This window comes from Pseudophryne corroboree, chromosome 2 (genome assembly GCF_028390025.1).
Source record: "Pseudophryne corroboree isolate aPseCor3 chromosome 2, aPseCor3.hap2, whole genome shotgun sequence".
Classification (NCBI taxonomy): Eukaryota; Metazoa; Chordata; class Amphibia; order Anura; family Myobatrachidae; genus Pseudophryne; species Pseudophryne corroboree.
In genome coordinates, this window is record NC_086445.1 from 1045386376 (window position 1) to 1045408815 (window position 22440).

Here is a 22440-nt window from a genome sequence, read left to right on the forward strand (position 1 = left end):
TGCTATCTCTGGCTGCAGCTCCCTCCCTGCCCGCCCCTGTCCCTGCACCATGTGACTCCGTACCAGACCTGATCCTGCTATCTCTGGCTGCAGCTCCCTCCCTGCCCGGGGTCTGTCCCTGCACCATGTGACTCTGTACCAGACCTGATCCTGCTATCTCTGGCTGCAGCTCCCTCCCTGCCTGGGGTCTGTGCCTGCACCATGTGACTCTATACCAGACCTGATCCTGCTATCTCTGGCTGCAGCTCCATCCCTGCCCGGGGTCTGTCCCTGCACCATGTGACTCTATACCAGACCTGATCCTGCTATCTCTGGCTTCAGCTCCCTCCCTGCCCGGGGTCTGTCCCTGCACCATGTGACTCTATACCAGACCTGATCCTGCTATCTCAGGCTGCAGCTCCCTCCCTGCCCGGAGTCTGTCCCTGCACCATGAGACTCTGTACCAGACCTGATCCTGCTATCTCTGGCTGCAGCTCCCTCCCTGCCTGGGGTCTGTGCCTGCACCATGTGACTCTATACCAGACCTGATCCTGCTATCTCTGGCTGCAGCTCCCTCCCTGCCCGAGGTCTGTCCCTGCACCATGTGACTCTGTACCAGACCTGATCCTGCTATCTCTGGCTGCAGCTCCCTCCCTGCCCGGGGTCTGTCCCTGCACCATGTGACTCTGTACCAGACCTGATCCTGCTATCTCTGGCTGCAGCTCCCTCCCTGCCCGGGGTCTGTTCCTGCACCATGTGACTCTATACCAGACCTGATCCTACTATCTCTGGCTGCAGCTCCCTCCCTGCCTGGGGTCTGTGCCTGCACCATGTGACTCTATACCAGACCTGATCCTGCTATCTCTGGCTGCAGCTCCCTCCCTGCCCGGGGTCTGTTCCTGCACCATGTGACTCTATACCAGACCTGATCCTGCTATCTCTGGCTGCAGCTCCCTCCCTGCCCGGGGTCTGTTCCTGCACCATGTGACTCTATACCAGACCTGATCCTGCTATCTCTGGCTGCAGCTCCCTCCCTGCCCGGGGTCTGTCCCTGCACCATGTGACTCTATACCAGACCTGATCCTACTATCTCTGGCTGCAGCTCCCTCCCTGCCCGGGGTCTGTTCCTGCACCATGTGACTCTATACCAGACCTGATCCTGCTATCTCTGGCTGCAGCTCCCTCCCTGCCCGGGGTCTGTCCCTGCACCATGTGACTCTATACCAGACCTGATCCTACTATCTCTGGCTGCAGCTCCCTCCCTGCCCGGGGTCTGTTCCTGCACCATGTGACTCTATACCAGACCTGATCCTGCTATCTCTGGCTGCAGCTCCCTCCCTGCCCGGGGTCTGTTCCTGCACCATGTGACTCTATACCAGACCTGATCCTGCTATCTCTGGCTGCAGCTCCCTCCCTGCCCGGGGTCTGTTCCTGCACCATGTGACTCTATACCAGACCTGATCCTGCTATCTCTGGCTGCAGCTCCCTCCCTGCCCGGGGTCTGTCCCTGCACCATGTGACTCTGTACCAGACCTCATCCTGCTATCTCTGGCTGCAGCTCCCTCCCTGCCCGGGGTCTGTTCCTGCACCATGTGACTCTGTACCAGACCTGATCCTGCTATCTCTGGCTGCAGCTCCCTCCCTGCCCGGGGTCTGTTCCTGCACCATGTGACTCTATACCAGACCTGATCCTGCTATCTCTGGCTGCAGCTCCCTCCCTGCCCGGGGTCTGTCCCTGCACCATGTGACTCTGTACCAGACCTGATCCTGCTATCTCTGGCTGCAGCTCCATCCCTGCCCGGGGCCTGTCCCTGCACCATGTGACTCTGTACCAGACCTGATCCTGCTATCTCTGGCTGCAGCTCCATCCCTGCCCGGGGTCTGTCCCTGCACCATGTGACTCTATACCAGACCTGATCCTGCTATCTCTGGCTGCAGCTCCCTCCCTGCCCAGGGTCTGTCCCTGCACCACGTGACTCTATACCAGACCTGATCCTGCTATCTCTGGCTGCAGCTCCCTCCCTGCCCGGGGCCTGTCCCTGCACCATGTGACTCTGTACCAGACCTGATCCTGCTATCTCTGGCTGCAGCTCCCTCCCTGCCCGGGGTCTGTCCCTGCACCACGTGACTCTATACCAGACCTGATCCTGCTTTCTCTGGCTGCAGCTCCCTCCCTGCCCGGGGCCTGTCCCTGCACCATGTGACTCTGTACCAGACCTGATCCTGCTATCTCTGGCTGCAGCTCCCTCCCTGCCCGGGGTCTGTCCCTGCACCATGTGACTCTGTACCAGACCTGATCCTGCTATCTCTGGCTGCAGCTCCCTCGCTGCCCTGGGTCTGTCCCTGCACCACGTGACTCTATACCAGACCTGATCCTGCTATCTCTGGCTGCAGCTCCCTCCCTGCCCGCCCCTGTCCCTGCACCATGTGACTCTGTACCAGACCTGATCCTGCTATCTCTGGCTGCAGCTCCCTCCCTGCCCGGGGTCTGTCCCTGCACCATGTGACTCTGTACCAGACCTGATCCTGCTATCTCTGGCTGCAGCTCCCTCCCTGCCCGGGGTCTGTCCCTGCACCATGTGACTCTGTACCAGACCTGATCCTGCTATCTCTGGCTGCAGCTCCCTCCCTGCCCGGGGTCTGTCCCTGCACCATGTGACTCTATACCAGACCTGATCCTGCTATCTCTGGCTGCAGCTCCCTCCCTGCCCGGGGTCTGTCCCTGCACCATGTGACTCTATACCAGACCTGATCCTGCTATCTCTGGCTGCAGCTCCCTCCCTGCCCGGGGTCTGTCCCTGCACCATGTGACTCTGTACCAGACCTGATCCTGCTATCTCTGGCTGCAGCTCCCTCGCTGCCCGGGGTCTGTCCCTGCACCATGTGACTCTATACCAGACCTGATCCTGCTATCTCTGGCTGCAGCTCCCTCCCTGCCCGCCCCTGTCCCTGCACCATGTGACTCTGTACCAGACCTGATCCTGCTATCTCTGGCTGCAGCTCCCTCCCTGCCCGGGGTCTGTCCCTGCACCATGTGACTCTATACCAGACCTGATCCTGCTATCTCTGGCTGCAGCTCCCTCCCTGCCCGGGGTCTGTCCCTGCACCATGTGACTCTATACCAGACCTGATCCTGCTATCTCTGGCTGCAGCTCCCTCCCTGCCCGGGGTCTGTCCCTGCACCATGTGACTCTGTACCAGACCTGATCCTGCTATCTCTGGCTGCAGCTCCCTCGCTGCCCGGGGTCTGTCCCTGCACCACGTGACTCTATACCAGACCTGATCCTGCTATCTCTGGCTGCAGCTCCCTCCCTGCCCGCCCCTGTCCCTGCACCATGTGACTCTGTACCAGACCTGATCCTGCTATCTCTGGCTGCAGCTCCCTCCCTGCCCGGGGTCTGTCCCTGCACCATGTGACTCTGTACCAGACCTGATCCTGCTATCTCTGGCTGCAGCTCCCTCCCTGCCCGGGGTCTGTCCCTGCACCATGTGACTCTGTACCAGACCTGATCCTGCTATCTCTGGCTGCAGCTCCCTCCCTGCCCGGGGTCTGTCCCTGCACCATGTGACTCTATACCAGACCTGATCCTGCTATCTCTGGCTGCAGCTCCCTCCCTGCCCGGGGTCTGTCCCTGCACCATGTGACTCTATACCAGACCTGATCCTGCTATCTCTGGCTGCAGCTCCCTCCCTGCCCGGGGTCTGTCCCTGCACCATGTGACTCTATACCAGACCTGATCCTGCTATCTCTGGCTGCAGCTCCCTCCCTGCCCGGGGTCTGTCCCTGCACCATGTGACTCTGTACCAGACCTGATTCTGCTATCTCTGGCTGCAGCTCCCTCCCTGCCCGGGGTCTGTCCCTGCACCATGTGACTCTATACCAGACCTGATCCTGCTATCTCTGGCTGCAGCTCCCTCCCTGCCCGGGGTCTGTCTCTGCACCATGTGACTCTGTACCAGACCTGATCCTGCTATCTCTGGCTGCAGCTCCCTCCCTGCCCGGTGTCTGTCCCTGCATCATGTGACTCTATACCAGACCCGATCCTGCTATCTTTGGCTGCAGCTCCCTCCCTGCCTGGGGTCTGTGCCTGCACCATGTGACTCTATACCAGACCTGTTCCTGATATCTCTGGCTGCAGCTCCCTCCCTGCCTGGGGTCTGTCCCTGCACCATGTGACTCTGTACCAGACCTGATCCTGCTATCTCTGGCTGCAGCTCCCTCCCTGCCCGGGGTCTGTCCCTGCACCATGTGACTCTATACCAGACCTGATCCTGCTATCTCTGGCTGCAGCTCCCTCCCTGCCCGGGGTCTGTCCCTGCACCATGTGACTCTATACCAGACCTGATCCTGCTATCTCTGGCTGCAGCTCCCTCCCTGCCCGGGGTCTGTCCCTGCACCATGTGACTCTGTACCAGACCTGATCCTGCTATCTCTGGCTGCAGCTCCCTCCCTGCCCGGGGCCTGTCCCTGCACCATGTGACTCTGTACCAGACCTGATCCTGCGATCTCTGGCTGCAGCTCCCTCCCTGCCCGGGGTCTGTACCTGCACCATGTGACTCTATACCAGACCCGATCCTGCTATTTCTGGCTGCAGCTCCCTCCCTGCCCGGGGTCTGTCCCTGCACCATGTGACTCTATACCAGACCTGATCCTGCTATCTCTGGCTGCAGCTCCCTCCCTGCCCGGGGTCTGTCCCTGCACCATGTGACTCTGTACCAGACCTGATCCTGCTATCTCTGGCTGCAGCTCCCTCCCTGCCCGGGGTCTGTCCCTGCACCATGTGACTCTGTACCAGACCTGATCCTACTATTCTCTGGCTGCAGCTCCCTCCCTGCCCGGGGTCTGTCCCTGCACCATGTGACTCTATACCAGACCCGATCCTGCTATCTCTGGCTGCAGCTCCCTCCCTGCCCGGGGTCTGTCCCTGCACCATGTGACTCTGTACCAGACCTCATCCTGCTATCTCTGGCTGCAGCTCCCTCCCTGCCCGGGGTCTGTCCCTGCACCATGTGACTCTATACCAGACCTGATCCTGTTATCTCTGGCTGCAGCTCCCTCCCTGCCCGGGGTCTGTCCCTGCACCATGTGACTCTGTACCAGACCTGATCCTGCTATCTCTGGCTTCAGCTCCCTCCCTGCCCGGGGTCTGTCCCTGCACCATGTGAATCTATACCAGACCTGATCCTGCTATCTCTGGCTGCAGCTCCCTCCCTGCCTGGGGTCTGTCCCTGCACCATGTGACTCTGTACCAGACCTGATCCTGCTATCTCTGGCTGCAGCTCCATCCCTGCCCGGGGCCTGTCCCTGCACCATGTGACTCTGTACCAGACCTGATCCTGCTATCTCTGGCTTCAGCTCCCTCCCTGCCCGGGGTCTGTCCCTGCACCATGTGAATCTATACCAGACCTGATCCTGCTATCTCTGGCTGCTGCTCCCTCCCTGCCCGGTGTCTGTCCCTGCACCAACCCTGTGACTCTGTACCAGACCTGATCCTGCTATCTCTGGCTGCCATGGTGAGTAATTCTAGTGACTGCAGTGGAAGGAGCTGCGGCTGTAATCAGAGATGTACATTATTGAAGTGTCTTGCGTGCCCAGGATCCGCACTGTGCAGATACGGGGCGGTGACAGGAAGTATCACAGAGAATGGGGAAGGGAGGGGGACGTCCCGTGTTCTGGGCAGCAGTGTGATTTCACCTGACAGGCTGATGGCCGCGCAGCGGTTCCGATGTTGCGTCTTCGGACACAGCAGCGGATCAGACAAGCCTGCAGCGGGCGCCTACTGTAGCTTTAGCTTCATGTAGCGCAAAGACGCAGCACCTGCAAAATCACCATCCAGCTCCGAAACGGTATCCGGACTCCAGGTCGACACCACTTAGCTCAACACACTTTTGGTCGACATGAGTTTTTCACTTTTTTTTTCCATTTTCTGAACTTTTTCATACTTTACGATCCACGTGGAATACAATTGGGAATGGTAACCTGTGCCGAGCGCAGCGGTAGCAGAGCGAGGCACCGTGCCAGAAGCATGGTGAGCGAAGCGAGGGGACACCGTAAACTAATTGGGGTTCCCGATCACATTATGGACAAAACGACACAAAAAAAAACATAAAAAATTCATGTCGACCAATTGGTGTCGACCTAATTGGTGTTGACCCTGAGTCCCAGACCCCTCCGAATCAGCTCCTACAAGGTTCCAGTTATCAGTCAGAGCAGAAAACATCATTTACAAATGCCGGAAACAGCGACTTAGGCCGGGTACATACTGCACCAATATCGGCCCCATTTGTGGTTTTCAGGCAAATCAGAAGGACAGATCAGGCGGTGCGTGCGCTACAGCCGTCGTTACAGATGTCTGCTGCAGGGTCAACCAGAAAACGATAGCGAATGCAGCATGACGTTCTCCATAAACAGAGTAATTCTTAACCATTGACTCGTGTGTTTCATATTACGTTAAGCCTTGCTCTCACTGGTACCAAAGGGGCCATCATATCGAGGGGACCTAAGCAGATTTCCCAACAGTTTGGGGGCTCGAAGTCCGGGATCTAGGCGATCGTCCCCTGCCCGGTAAGATAGAGAATTTTATTGTCTGTCTTTTCCGTTCAGGGATTGCGATTACTACTAGATCTGAACTCATTTCGTGTTCCGGGAACACGTGACAAGAAATACAATCCAAGTCCGGGACTTGGCAGAAAAGAAACTTGTTTTCTTAAAGGCGCCGGGCGCCACATAAAGGTATCAGGGATACCATAGAAGGACCAGGGGTCCATATAATCTTTAAAGGCACAGGTATCCGGGATACCATAGATGGACCAGGGGTCCAAATAACAACGCCTCCTCGATCTGATCGCCTAGTTAGTTTGAATATGGTCATATATTTGTAAAAATTATATTGTTTATTTGTATTAGGATATTCAGTGTACGGGTGGTAAGTGTACGGACACTGAATGTCATATAACATTGCTATTTACAGTTATTTTATGCAAGAAAATTGTACTTTATTTGCAAAATATCAATTATACGGGTGGTAAGTGTACGTATGGTTGATATCATAAAAACATTTTGTATACCCAATGTCCCTTTGGTTTATGTAGGAATGTGTAATCCCACATGTTACCAATGATCTATGATCAGATCAGCTGAATGCATACGTAAACTGATATTCCCCCTCAGTGACTTTTTTTATATAATCGCATATATATACTTGTATAATCTGTTGTTAGTTTGTTTTGAAAGTTTATTTAAGAGATGGGAGCAAGTCAGAGTAAAAAGACTGAATATCCCCCGCCCCTCCCCAGAGAAACATGTAAAGACTATGTCGGCCGTGTTTCTCCTACAAATTTTTATCTTGTTAACCCATGGGTAGATAATCTGGCAGGCTGGACAGAAGCCGTAGGAAGTCCCAAACCTTTCCCACGGGATGGAACAAATTTTCCCTTCTATATGGATATGGTTAAGGGACTATGTTTAGAAGATAAAACAGCCTGGCCATGGTATGATCATGATCCACAATGGGATATGACATACATGAGAGCAGGAGGGGAACAGTGGCTTACTATAGCACCCTATTGGTATGATAGTTCCACTAATAAGAAACAAAGAAAACTAAAAAATATAACTACCCAATTACATAAGGCAGAAGAAGACAGAACAAGTAAGATAATTAAAAATACTTGTCCGCCCCCCTATGGTCCACTGTATCCTTCACTAACTAATGAAGACATCATGGCAGCCGTTGCTTTAACCCGACCACAGGCTTCCAATCCCACTCCCGCCCATGTTCCACTGCCGACTGCCCCTCGTGAGACAGTCATCACAACCCAAGTGACCCCGGTCTCTAACAGGACATTACCGTCCCAATCACCACCCGCCCCACTACCCACATCATCTTGGGATACTCTATCCAATATTTTAACATCACCCCTTCGCCCTTTCACAACCAGCCGTCAGTCAGCAGATTCCACCATAGTCACCAACGAAATCACTAGTCCCTCACACACCCGTTCCGGTAGACCTATCTCACTTTCCGAAGGCAGCCAACAAGTAACAGCCCTACATCTACCTTTTATGACAGTGGGAGACCAATTGTTAAAAAAGCCAATTGAAGTTGAGGATCTAGACAGAATAATTAAAAATTGTCCTAAACCAATGATCACCCCTTTAGGATGTATTGCTTACTTAAAAAAGGCTTCTAAGGGACGGAGTTTCACACAAGAAGACATGAGACTCATCATAGATGGGGTCATAGATCACTACAATGGGTGGGATTGGACAAAAGTACCCACAATTAACACCCCCATAACAGCAGATAATCAAACTGCCACTAATTATCCTTTAAATACGCAGGATGGAATAGACAAAATGTGGAAGGAACTTAGTGATCACATGAATGTGGTATTTAAAACCCGTTCATCTCTCCCGATTGCCGTAGCATGTAAACAGAAACCTAGTGAATCAGTAACAGAGTTCTGGAAAAGATTTAAGAAGTGTTGGACCGAGGAAGCAGGGTTGAGCCTGGTAAACAATGATAATCTTCTTGTTTCCACATTTGTTAATAATCTGCTGCCCTCTATTGGCCTCACAGTAAAACAGAGTGTTTCTAGCTGGACCTCTGACACTGTAGAAAAATTTGAGAAACATTTATATGAGAAAGAAGCAGCGGGTTGTTTTGAAATGAGGAAATCTGTCAGTACTATACCCTCACATAACTACCAGAACCCCCCGGGAAAGCCGAATAGACCTTTCCGCCCACCCCAAGACAATAGGTTCCAGAGGGGCCCTATGGGACCTCCACCTATTTCTAGGAGACAGACCAATACATGTTACAACTGCGGGAAAAATGACCACTGGGCAAGGGATTGTCCATATCCCCCCAGCAGACCCCGACAGGCCCATGACCCTATGCACAACGATGCACCACCCCGCAGCCAACCCAGAGACCAGATTAAAGACTTTCCCCGTTTTCGAGTTGACTGGCAGGAACAAACCCATTGACGGGGCCCGGAGGAGGGTATCTCAGCCTTTGCCCAAATCACAAAGCATTGGAAGGACCCACCGCTGCTCACTTTAATTGTGGGAGGAAAAACCGTCCCCTTCTTAGTGGACAGTGGTGCTACTACCAGTGTTTTGTGTAAGGACCTGTACAATGGTCACCTGGAAAGGACTGCTCCTTCAATGGGAATTAATGGGATACCCACAAAAGCCTATATTACCGACGCCATCAGTATAGAAACTTTGAAGGGCGTTTATATGGGAAGACACAACTTTACTGTAATACCTGAATGCCCAATAAACCTACTGGGAAGGGATCTTCTCAGCCGTCTCGAAATCACAATTAGTCCCTCTGCCTCAAGTAGCGGCATGGATGTTGTATCACCTCATTTACCTGTGTGGGTAAACCTTGACACACCACCTGAGTTAGAAACTGTAAACCCCCAGGTATGGTCAGAAGGGCCCTATGACACTGGCCTAATATCATGTACACCATACAAAGCTACACTCAAACCTGACTCACAACCCGTGTACCACAAACAATACCCTTTGTCAAAAGAAAAAATAGAAGGTCTTAGACCTATGGTACAGCAATTTTTAGAACAAGGCATTCTTAGACATGTAGTATCCCCATACTGCACACCAGTCAACCCTGTAGCAAAAGCAGATGGGTCTGTGAGATTTGTACAAGATCTCAGAGCAATCAATCAACTAATTGTTCCCATTGCACCAATTGTACCTGATGTAAACTCACTCCTCTCAGCCATCCCTGTAGATGCTGCATTTTTCTCAGTGATTGATTTAAAAAATGCATTTTTCAGCATACCAGTGGACCCCCAAACACAGTTACTTTTTGCCTTTTCTTTTGAGGGCAAGCAGTTAACATGGTGCAGATTACCACAGGGATGGATTGATTCACCTGTTGTGTATAGCATTGTACTCCAAGCCACATTGGCTCCCTGGCACCCCCCCTATGGTTCTGTCCTGCTACAGTATGCAGATGATCTGCTTCTCTGTAGTCAAACGGAGGAGGCCTGCCGACAGGATGGTATATCACTGTTAAACTGGCTCTGTGAATGTGGACACAAGGTGTCTAAAACAAAAATGCAATGGTGTAAAAAGCATGTTAACTATTTGGGTTTTGTGCTCACACAGGGAGAAAGGAAAATCAGTCCACAACGCATTCAGTCTGTATTGGGCCTGGTCACCCCAACTACTCAGAAGGAAATGCTATCCTTTCTGGGCATGATTAATTATTGCAGACAGTGGATATCTGATTGTTCCTACTATGACAATATCTTGAGACAAGCCACTCTCAATGACAAACCTAAACAGATTCAATGGTCACAAGAAATGTTAACTGCATATGAAAGTCTAAAATGTATGTTGGTAAAAAGTCCGGCACTGGGCCTCCCAAACTATGTACTACCGTTTCATTTATATGCAAGGGACAACTGTAAAACCATGGCGGGGGTACTGACTCAATTTCATGGAAGCAAACTGCGCCCCGTGGCATTTTTTTCCAAAGTAATGCCTGTTCCGGTCCAAGGTATGCCTGCCTGCCTCAGAGCACTGGCAGCTTGTGCAATGGTGGCTGAGATGGCAACTACACTCACCTTAGGTCACACAACAATTCTACACACAACACATGATGTAGTAGCAATACTTAACGGCTTGCATACACAGCATATGTCAGCCCAACGCCTTAGTGGGTATGAAGTCCTATTGCAAAGCAACCCATCCCTCATCATCAAATATGCAAACACGTCATCAGGCCCAGCACCCATTCTTAATGCACTCCTAGGACTAAAGGGTCCCCAAGATGACATACCTGACAACCATGACTGCTCAGCATCAATAGAATCAGAGACCTCCCCGAGATTAGACATGTCCCCTGTACCCATACCCGGTTCGGACAATGTCTTTGTTGATGGCTCCTGTAGCAGACCAAATGACTCCACATACCAAGCAGGTTATGCCGTTGTGCGCCTGCCCAATGACATTCTTGAAGCAAAGCCCATACCTTACCAGTCGGCACAGGCTGCAGAGCTCATAGCCCTTACCAGAGCCTGCCAAATGTACCAAAACAAACCCGTTACAATTTACACAGACTCCAAATATGCCCATGGCGTTGTACACGACCATGGAGTTATTTGGGCAAGAAGAGGCTTTGTAGGAGCCGATGGAAAAGGCATTTCCCATGCACAGCTTATCACAAACCTCCTCCATGCCATCACACTGCCCTCTGCAATTTTGCACTGCAGGGCCCATACTGGTGGCAAGGACGACATATCCAAAGGCAATGCCCTTGCTGACAAAACTGCCAAAGAAGCAGCTCTACAACCCATTGCCCAGTCCCATATGGCTGTCATGACCCCCCCTGCCATAAATGATCAATATCTTATCACGGAGCTACAGGCCACAGCCTCCAACAAGGATTTGGATGACTGGATATATCCTGTATTGCAGAAAAATCCCAAATCAGGATTAATCTGCAAAGAGGGGAAACCTTGTATACCCCAAACAAGTGCCCCTTTGTTCATTGCTCATTACCATGGGGTAGGACATCATAGCAAGAACACCACAGCCTTACTTTTAAGCAAAGACTTTTATATCACTGATGTTAAAACACTGGTAGATCATTACGTCAGTAGATGTGTTACCTGTCTACGCAACAACCCAAATAATCCTGATAAAGCAAAACATCAGCATCTTGAATACCCTACTACACCCTTTACGCATTTGCAAATTGATTTTACACACATACCAGGTAAAGGAAAACAGGAATATGCCTTGGTCATAGTTGATATGTTTTCACGGTGGCCAGAAGCATTTCCAACAAAATCAGAAGATGCTAAGACTGTAGCAAGGATTTTAACCCAAGAAATCATCCCTAGATGGGGATGCCCACTACAGATAAACAGTGATAAAGGCGCAGCCTTTACAGCAAAAATCACACAGGCCCTGGTGAAGGCCTTACAAATTGAATGGAAATTCCATATTCCATATCACCCGCAGAGTTCAGGGGTCGTAGAGAGGATGAATAGGACCCTCAAAGACAAACTTAGGAAGGCCACAGGAGGTACCTTCCACAAATGGAAACAGGTCCTTCCCATTATCTTAGCAGAAATCAGAATGACCCCACAAAAGACCCTAGGTTACTCACCCTTTGAAATACTTATGGGTAGGCCCTTCCCTACACCCTGGGCTAAGAAACCATTAGTAGTACAGGAAGGAGACTTAGAGCTCATAAGGGAAGAATACGTCAGGTCCCTCATAACAAAACTAGATGAAATTGAACACAAGGTTGTTTGTAAAAATCCTTTTAACCCACAGGAACCAACACACCCTTTCCAGGTCGGAGACAGAGTCGTGGTGAAGGTGCTTCCCAGGAATAAGAGTCCAGGAGATTTCACCTATGGTCCAGAGACAGACGTTGTAGCAGTGACCAGGACGGCTGTCCTTACTGAAGAGGGGCCCACGTGGATACATGCATCCCGAGTAAAGAAGATACCCAGCCCAAACCGCGAAGCAAGTCCAGGAGAGGTACTAACGGGGGCAGACAGCCCTGACCTCCAACGAGGAGAGGTACTAACGGGGGCAGACAGCCCTGACCTCCAACCAAGATGACCTCACACATGGAGAAGATGATTGTGAACCACGGACCCCGCTGGGCATGTGTTATCCTAACCCTCATCACAGTCCTAACACTTCCCTGTAGAACTGAGGTTGACATCTCACAAAAGCAAGGGGTGACCACCTTATGGTATAACTCCTCCAACACACACGTAGCCACCTATGTCTTAGATTACTTTATGTTCTCCAAGCTTGCTGAAGCAAAACACTCTATACACAAAAAAAGAAAATCAGGAATATCTGAGACAGTTTATATTTGTGTTACTGATTCATGGTGGGGATACAACTGTGATTCCTGGGAATCTGTGGGGTGGAACACAGGAATTGACTGGGGGTACAGACCATCAGACGCTTTAAATAGATGGAGCCAACCTGATGGAATACCTCTACTCTCTAGAATGTCTATCTTTAAGATGGACGAGGGCCTAAGTGCATATAGGTTCAGATTAAACATAGAACGCCCCAGCAGAGCAGATAATGGTACCTATGTAGTTGGAATATGGTGGGGAACAGGGTACTATAGCGAAAGGCAAAACTTTCATTTATGGGACATGTTTAACAATCCAGCGTATCAGTCTAAGGCTATCCCCCAAGGCAAACCCCTAAGGCCTCATATAGCTACCTTCAAGGATATGATAGCCATTAACAATCCCACCTTTGAAGACACCCTAGCTATTGAAACTGGTTTCTCTGACATCAATTTCTGGTTAGAATGGATGAAATATAGCGCCAATAAACATAATAAAAGTAACTGCTATGTTTGTGGCAGATCTAGGCCTCACCTAGGCACCGTGCCCCTTAATATACCCCTAGAACAAGAAAGTTGTTTTTTCAGCCTTTACAACGGCACCAAAACCAATGACAGCCAATGTGAAATGTGGAAAAAGGAATACCCCATACTCTCAAAAAACCCCAACCCTGGTAACACAATAACCATATACCCAGGTAACTACACCTGCTACAACTCCACTAGCCACTCTGGCAAGGATTTTAAAAATTTTCCTCCTGGATACTGCTCAGAAACACGTAACACCATCCTAGTTAATCAAACCAAGTCCCTAGGGGACATTTATTATATCTGTGGAGATTTAAAACTCAGAACTAGATTAAATATCCCATGGAAAGGTCAATGTGCCTTAGCCAAAATAATTATGCCATTACACATACTCCCAACTAATGAAGGTTCCCCTACCTCAAACACTGCTCCCACACATAGAAGAAAAAGGGAAACTCCAATAGGTAGCTTCGATCCACATGTTTATATTGACACAATTGGGGTCCCAAGAGGGGTGCCAGACGAATTCAAAGCTAGAGATGAAGTAGCTGCAGGATTTGAATCCTTAATTCCTATAATAACTGCCAATAAAAATGTTGCATGGATCAATTATATCTACTATAACCAACAGAGATTCATTAATGATACCAAAGTTGCACTCAAAGGTATAGCTGAACAATTAGAAGCCACCTCTCAAATGACATTCCAAAACCGTATGGCCTTAGACATGATACTAGCTGAAAAGGGTGGAGTTTGTGTCTACATAAAACAGGTAGAAGGATGTTGTACCTTTATCCCTGACAACACAGGGCCAAATGGTAAAGTTACCCTAGCCATAAAAAAACTAGATGATTTATCCATAGAGCTAAAAAAGAATTCAGGTATTGATAACCCATGGAGCCAATACTTTGGTTGGTTTGAAAATTGGAAACAGGGTCTTGTTCAACTAGGAATCTACATATTGATTGTGATAGCAATTTTTTGTGTTGTTTTCTTTTGCATTATACCCTGCTGCAGAAAACTCGCCACAAAAGGTATTGAAAACTCGCTTATGTATAAAGCCATCCTTACAATCCCTCCTAACTCCCCTGCAGCCTATAAGCAATACCTAACTGAATATAGAAATAAAAAGCTCCATGTAAAGAATCATGTTATATAAATATATGATTCTAAGAGGGGATTGAAGGGTTAAACATGCTATATGAACTGTTATGTGCTTGAATAGACACGTACGCACTCTCTACAAGATGCCCTTGTCTGTTCATATAATATAAGGCTTGTTTGTGTCTTATCTTCAAGGACAATTACATACCAGATCAAAACTGTTACTTCTGTGTGTTACTAAATATCCTGCATGTAATGTCGTATGCTACTTCTATTTATCCAATCATATGCTTGCACATATTGTATACACCCATGTTTCTTATCTATATAGTACGCTGTAATTTTTATAATAAACAGAGTAATTCTTAACCATTGACTCGTGTGTTTCATATTACGTTAAGCCTTGCTCTCACTGGTACCAAAGGGGCCATCATATCGAGGGGACCTAAGCAGATTTCCCAACACACCATGTGACTCTGTACCAGACCTGATCCTGCTATCTCTGGCTGCAGCTCCCTCCCTGCCCGGGGTCTGTCCCTGCACCATGTGACTCTGTACCAGACCTGATCCTACTATTCTCTGGCTGCAGCTCCCTCCCTGCCCGGGGTCTGTCCCTGCACCATGTGACTCTATACCAGACCCGATCCTGCTATCTCTGGCTGCAGCTCCCTCCCTGCCCGGGGTCTGTCCCTGCACCATGTGACTCTGTACCAGACCTCATCCTGCTATCTCTGGCTGCAGCTCCCTCCCTGCCCGGGGTCTGTCCCTGCACCATGTGACTCTATACCAGACCTGATCCTGCTATCTCTGGCTGCAGCTCCCTCCCTGCCCGGGGTCTGTCCCTGCACCATGTGACTCTGTACCAGACCTGATCCTGCTATCTCTGGCTTCAGCTCCCTCCCTGCCCGGGGTCTGTCCCTGCACCATGTGAATCTATACCAGACCTGATCCTGCTATCTCTGGCTGCAGCTCCCTCCCTGCCTGGGGTCTGTCCCTGCACCATGTGACTCTGTACCAGACCTGATCCTGCTATCTCTGGCTGCAGCTCCATCCCTGCCCGGGGCCTGTCCCTGCACCATGTGACTCTGTACCAGACCTGATCCTGCTATCTCTGGCTTCAGCTCCCTCCCTGCCCGGGGTCTGTCCCTGCACCATGTGAATCTATACCAGACCTGATCCTGCTATCTCTGGCTGCTGCTCCCTCCCTGCCCGGTGTCTGTCCCTGCACCAACCCTGTGACTCTGTACCAGACCTGATCCTGCTATCTCTGGCTGCCATGGTGAGTAATTCTAGTGACTGCAGTGGAAGGAGCTGCGGCTGTAATCAGAGATGTACATTATTGAAGTGTCTTGCGTGCCCAGGATCCGCACTGTGCAGATACGGGGCGGTGACAGGAAGTATCACAGAGAATGGGGAAGGGAGGGGGACGTCCCGTGTTCTGGGCAGCAGTGTGATTTCACCTGACAGGCTGATGGCCGCGCAGCGGTTCCGATGTTGCGTCTTCGGACACAGCAGCGGATCAGACAAGCCTGCAGCGGGCGCCTACTGTAGCTTTAGCTTCATGTAGCGCAAAGACGCAGCACCTGCAAAATCACCATCCAGCTCCGAAACGGTATCCGGACTCCAGGTCGACACCACTTAGCTCAACACACTTTTGGTCGACATGAGTTTTTCACTTTTTTTTTCCATTTTCTGAACTTTTTCATACTTTACGATCCACGTGGAATACAATTGGGAATGGTAACCTGTGCCGAGCGCAGCGGTAGCAGAGCGAGGCACCGTGCCAGAAGCATGGTGAGCGAAGCGAGGGGACACCGTAAACTAATTGGGGTTCCCGATCACATTATGGACAAAACGACACAAAAAAACCCATAAAAAACTCATGTCGACCAATTGGTGTCGACCTAATTGGTGTTGACCCTGAGTCCCAGACCCCTCCGAATCAGCTCCTACAAGGTTCCAGTTATCAGTCAGAGCAGAAAACATCATTTACAAATGCCGGAAACAGCGACTTAGGCCGGGTACATACTGCACCAATATCGGCCCCATTTGTGGTTTTCAGGCAAATCAGAATGACAGATCAGGCGGTGCGTGCGCTACAGCCGTCGTTACAGATGTCTGCTGCAGGGTCAACCAGAAAACGATAGCGAATGCAGCATGACGTTCTCCATTGCTCCGTCACCTCCCTACATCGGCAAGTGTGTATGCACTTCTCTATGTAGGGTACTGTCGCCCGCCGGGCGGCTCCACACCGCTCTGATAAGTAGCTGGCCTAGGTGTGTATGCACTTCTCTATGTAGGGCACCGTCGCCCGCCGGGCGGCTCCACACCGCTCTGATAAGTAGCTGGCCTAGGTGTGTATGCACTTCTCTATGTAGGGTACCATCGCCCGCCGGGCGGCTCCACACCGCTCTGATAAGTAGCTGGCCTAGGTGTGTATGCACTTCTCTATGTAGGGTACCATCGCCCGCCGGGCGGCTCTACACCGCTCTGATAAGTAGCTGGCCTAAGTGTGTATGCACTTCTCTACAGTATGTAGGGCACCGTCGCCCGCCGGGCGGCTCCACACCGCTCTGATAAGTAGCTGGCCTAGGTGTGTATGCACTTCTCTATGTAGGGTACCATCGCCCGCCGGGCGGCTCCACACCGCTCTGATAAGTAGCTGGCCTAGGTGTGTATGCACTTCTCTATGTAGGGTACCATCGCCCGCCGGGCGGCTCCACACCGCTCTGATAAGTAGCTGGCCTAGGTGTGTATGCACTTCTCTATGTAGGGTACCATCGCCCGCCGGGCGGCTCTACACCGCTCTGATAAGTAGCTGGCCTAGGTGTGTATGCACTTCTCTATGTAGGGTACCATCGCCCGCCGGGCGGCTCTACACCGCTCTGATAAGTAGCTGGCCTAGGTGTGTATGCACTTCTCTATGTAGGGTACCATCGCCCGCCGGGCGGCTCCACACCGCTCTGATAAGTAGCTGGCCTAGGTGTGTATGCACTTCTCTATGTAGGGTACCGTCGCCCGCCGGGCGGCTCCACACCGCTCTGATAAGTAGCTGGCCTAGGTGTGTATGCACTTCTCTATGTAGGGTACCATCGCCCGCCGGGCGGCTCTACACCGCTCTGATAAGTAGCTGGCCTAGGTGTGTATGCACTTCTCTATGTAGGGTACCATCGCCCGCCGGGCGGCTCCACACCGCTCTGATAAGTAGCTGGCCTAGGTGTGTATGCACTTCTCTATGTAGGGTACCATCACCCGCCGGGCGGCTCCACACCGCTCTGATAAGTAGCTGGCCTAGGTGTGTATGCACTTCTCTATGTAGGGTACCGTCGCCCGCCGGGCGGCTCCACACCGCTCTGATAAGTAGCTGGCCTAGGTGTGTATGCACTTCTCTATGTAGGGTACCATCGCCCGCCGGGCGGCTCTACACCGTTCTGATAAGTAGCTGGCCTAGGTGTGTATGCACTTCTCTATGTAGGGTACCTTCACCCGCCGGGCGGCTCCACACCGCTCTGATAAGTAGCTGGCCTAGGTGTGTATGCACTTCTCTATGTAGGGTACCTTCGCCCGCCGGGCGGCTCCACACCGCTCTGATAAGTAGCTGGCCTAGGTGTGTATGCACTTCTCTATGTAGGGTACCATCACCCGCCGGGCGGCTCTACACCGCTCTGATAAGTAGCTGGCCTAGGTGTGTATGCACTTCTCTATGTAGGGTACCTTCGCCCGCCGGGCGGCTCCACACCGCTCTGATAAGTAGCTGGCCTAGGTGTGTATGCACTTCTCTATGTAGGGTACTGTCGCCCGCCGGGCGGCTCCACACCGCTCTGATAAGTAGCTGGCCTAGGTGTGTATGCACTTCTCTATGTAGGGTACCATCGCCCGCCGGGCGGCTCCACACCGCTCTGATAAGTAGCTGGCCTAGGTGTGTATGCACTTCTCTATGTAGGGTACCATCGCCCGCCGGGCGGCTCCACACCGCTCTGATAAGTAGCTGGCCTAGGTGTGTATGCACTTCTCTATGTAGGGTACCATCACCCGCCGGGCGGCTCCACACCGCTCTGATAAGTAGCTGGCCTAGGTGTGTATGCACTTCTCTATGTAGGGTACTGTCGCCCGCCGGGCGGCTCTACACCGCTCTGATAAGTAGCTGGCCTAGGTGTGTATGCACTTCTCTATGTAGGGTACCATCGCCCGCCGGGCGGCTCTACACCGCTCTGATAAGTAGCTGGCCTAGGTGTGTATGCACTTCTCTATGTAGGGTACCATCGCCCGCCGGGCGGCTCCACACCGCTCTGATAAGTAGCTGGCCTAGGTGTGTATGCACTTCTCTATGTAGGGTACCATCGCCCGCCGGGCGGCTCCACACCGCTCTGATAAGTAGCTGGCCTAGGTGTGTATGCACTTCTCTATGTAGGGTACCTTCGCCCGCCGGGCGGCTCCACACCGCTCTGATAAGTAGCTGGCCTAGGTGTGTATGCACTTCTCTATGTAGGGTACCATCGCCCGCCGGGCGGCTCTACACCGCTCTGATAAGTAGCTGGCCTAGGTGTGTATGCACTTCTCTATGTAGGGCACCGTCGCCCGCCGGGCGGCTCTACACCGCTCTGATAAGTAGCTGGCCTAGGTGTGTATGCACTTCTCTATGTAGGGTACCATCGCCCGCCGGGCGGCTCTACACCGCTCTGATAAGTAGCTGGCCTAGGTGTGTATGCACTTCTCTATGTAGGGTACCGTCGCCCGCCGGGCGGCTCCACACCGCTCTGATAAGTAGCTGGCCTAGGTGTGTATGCACTTCTCTATGTAGGGTACCATCGCCCGCCGGGCGGCTCCACACCGCTCTGATAAGTAGCTGGCCTAGGTGTGTATGCACTTCTCTATGTAGGGTACCATCGCCCGCCGGGCGGCTCCACACCGCTCTGATAAGTAGCTGGCCTAGGTGTGTATGCACTTCTCTATGTAGGGTACCATCGCCCGCCGGGCGGCTCTACACCGCTCTGATAAGTAGCTGGCCTAGGTGTGTATGCACTTCTCTATGTAGGGCACCGTCGCCCGCCGGGCGGCTCTACACCGCTCTGATAAGTAGCTGGCCTAGGTGTGTATGCACTTCTCTATGTAGGGTACCATCGCCCGCCGGGCGGCTCTACACCGCTCTGATAAGTAGCTGGCCTAGGTGTGTATGCACTTCTCTATGTAGGGTACCGTCGCCCGCCGGGCGGCTCCACACCGCTCTGATAAGTAGCTGGCCTAGGTGTGTATGCACTTCTCTATGTAGGGTACCATCGCCCGCCGGGCGGCTCTACACCGCTCTGATAAGTAGCTGGCCTAGGTGTGTATGCACTTCTCTATGTAGGGCACCGTCGCCCGCCGGGCGGCTCCACACCGCTCTGATTAGTAGCTGGCCTAGGTGTGTATGCACTTCTCTATGTAGGGTACCATCACCCGCCGGGCGGCTCCACACCGCTCTGATAAGTAGCTGGCCTAGGTGTGTATGCACTTCTCTATGTAGGGCACCGTCGTCCGCCGGGCGGCTCCACACCGCTCTGATAAGTAGCTGGCCTAGGTGTGTATGCACTTCTCTATGTAGGGTACCGTCGCCCGCCGGGCGGCTCCACACCGCTCTGATAAGTAGCTGGCCTAGGTGTGTATGCACTTCTCTATGTAGGGTACCATCGCCCGCCGGGCGGCTCCACACCGCTCTGATAAGTAGCTGGCCTAGGTGTGTATGCACTTCTCTATGTAGGGTACCATCACCCGCCGGGCGGCTCCACACCGCTCTGATAAGTAGCTGGCCTAGGTGTGTATGCACTTCTCTATGTAGGGCACCGTCGCCCGCCGGGCGGCTCCACACCGCTCTGATAAGTAGCTGGCTTAGGTGTGTATGCACTTCTCTATGTAGGGTACCGTCGCCCGCCGGGCGGCTCCACACCGCTCTGATAAGTAGCTGGCCTAGGTGTGTATGCACTTCTCTATGTAGGGTACCGTCGCCCGCCGGGCGGCTCCACACCGCTCTAATAAGTAGCTGGCCTAGGTGTGCCTCCAGCTGATTTATGGCCAGTGTAACAGGAAAACCAGCGCCGGCGGCTGCAGTCATATCATATGTGGACACAGAACCAGATCCTGTCCCTCACCCCACACCTGACCCTGAGGATGACCTGTAACACCATTTACTTCATTTAATATTCTATATAGAATTTCTCATTAGGAAACGTTTGGCCTAGGGGAGACGTGATAAAAATACTGGTACGCTATGGCCCCGTGAAGCGCTGGTTTAGGGGCTGACACTGAATGTGTTACATGTGATCCCTATACAGCCGGCCACCAGGATTGTACATGGCAGCAGACTGTGTGTGCTGTATGGTGACGCTGTATCAGCAATCTGTGACCACCGCCACCAGCCAGGTATCACACCCCGCTCACCTGCCTGAAGATCTCATCCTCCTCCCGTCTGCGTCTCTCTTCCACCTGTCTCCTTCCACTCTCTTCTGCTTCTCGGATGCGCCGGTGGCGCTCGGCGAGCATGGCGAATGCGTGGATCCTGCGTTCTTCCTGCAGCCGAACCAGCTCCTTGGAGAGGAAGTCAAACATGTCTGAGAGGACCCCGCCCTCCAGCCGGGACAGGTGCTCATCTCTAATGGAGGCCTGCAGACAGACACACAGTTACTATACACTAACACACAGTTACTATACACTAACACACAGTTACTGTACACTAACACACAGTTACTGTACACTAACACAGTTACTATACACTAACACATTTACTATACACTAACACATGGTTATTATACACTAACACACAGTTACTATACACTAACACACAGTTACTATACACTAACACACGGTTACTATACACTAACACACAGTTACTGTACACTAACACAGTTACTATACACTAACACACAGTTACTATACACTAACATAGTTACTATACACTAACACACAGTTACTGTACACTAACACACAGTTACTATACACTAACACACAGTTACTATACACTAACACACAGTTACTATACACTAACACACAGTTACTGTATACTAACACACAGTTACTATACACTAACACAGTTACTGTACACTAACACACAGTTACTATACACTAACACACAGTTACTGTACACTAACACAGTTACTATACACTAACACACAGTTACTATACACTAACACAGATACTGTACACTAACACACAGTTACTATACACTAACACACAGTTACCATACACTAACACAGTCACTATACACTAACACACAGTTACTATACACTAACACACAGTTACTGTACACTAACACACAGTTACTGTACACTAACACACAGCTACTGTACAACACACACAGTTACTGTACACTAACACACAGTTCCCATAGACTAACATCCAGTTACTGTACACTAACACACAGTTACTATACACCAACACAGTTACTGTACACTAACACACAGTTACTATACACTAACACACAGTTACTATACACTAACACAGAGTTATTATACACTGACACACAGTTACTATACACTGACACACAGTTACTATACACTGACACACAGTTACTGTACACTAACACACAGTTACTATACACTAACACACAGTTACTGTACACTAACAGTTACTATACACTAACACAGTTACTATACACTAACACACAGTTACTGTACACTAACACACAGTTACTGTACACTAGCACACAGTTACTATACACTAACACAGTTACTATACACTAATGCACAGTTACTATACACTAACACACAGTTACTGTACACTAACACACTGTTACTATACACTAACACACTGTTACTATACACTAACACACAGTTACTGTACACTAACACAGTTACTATACACTAACACAGTTACTATACACTAACACACAGTTACTGTACACTAACACACAGTTACTATACACTAACACAGTTACTGTACACTAACACACAGTTACTGTACACTAACACACATTTCCTATAGACTA

The 22440-nt window shown here is 51.2% G+C and overlaps 1 protein-coding gene across 1 annotated transcript in view; it reads right to left on the reverse strand.

Moving 5' to 3' along the window:
* CFAP91 (cilia and flagella associated protein 91) overlaps positions 1-22440 on the reverse strand; it is a 170898-nt gene that overhangs the window by 18258 nt on the left and 130200 nt on the right. Inside the window, exon 14 of the mRNA XM_063956861.1 lies at positions 20898-21119. Coding sequence (XP_063812931.1) covers positions 20898-21119 — 222 coding nt within the window. The remainder of the gene's footprint in view (positions 1-20897; positions 21120-22440) is intronic.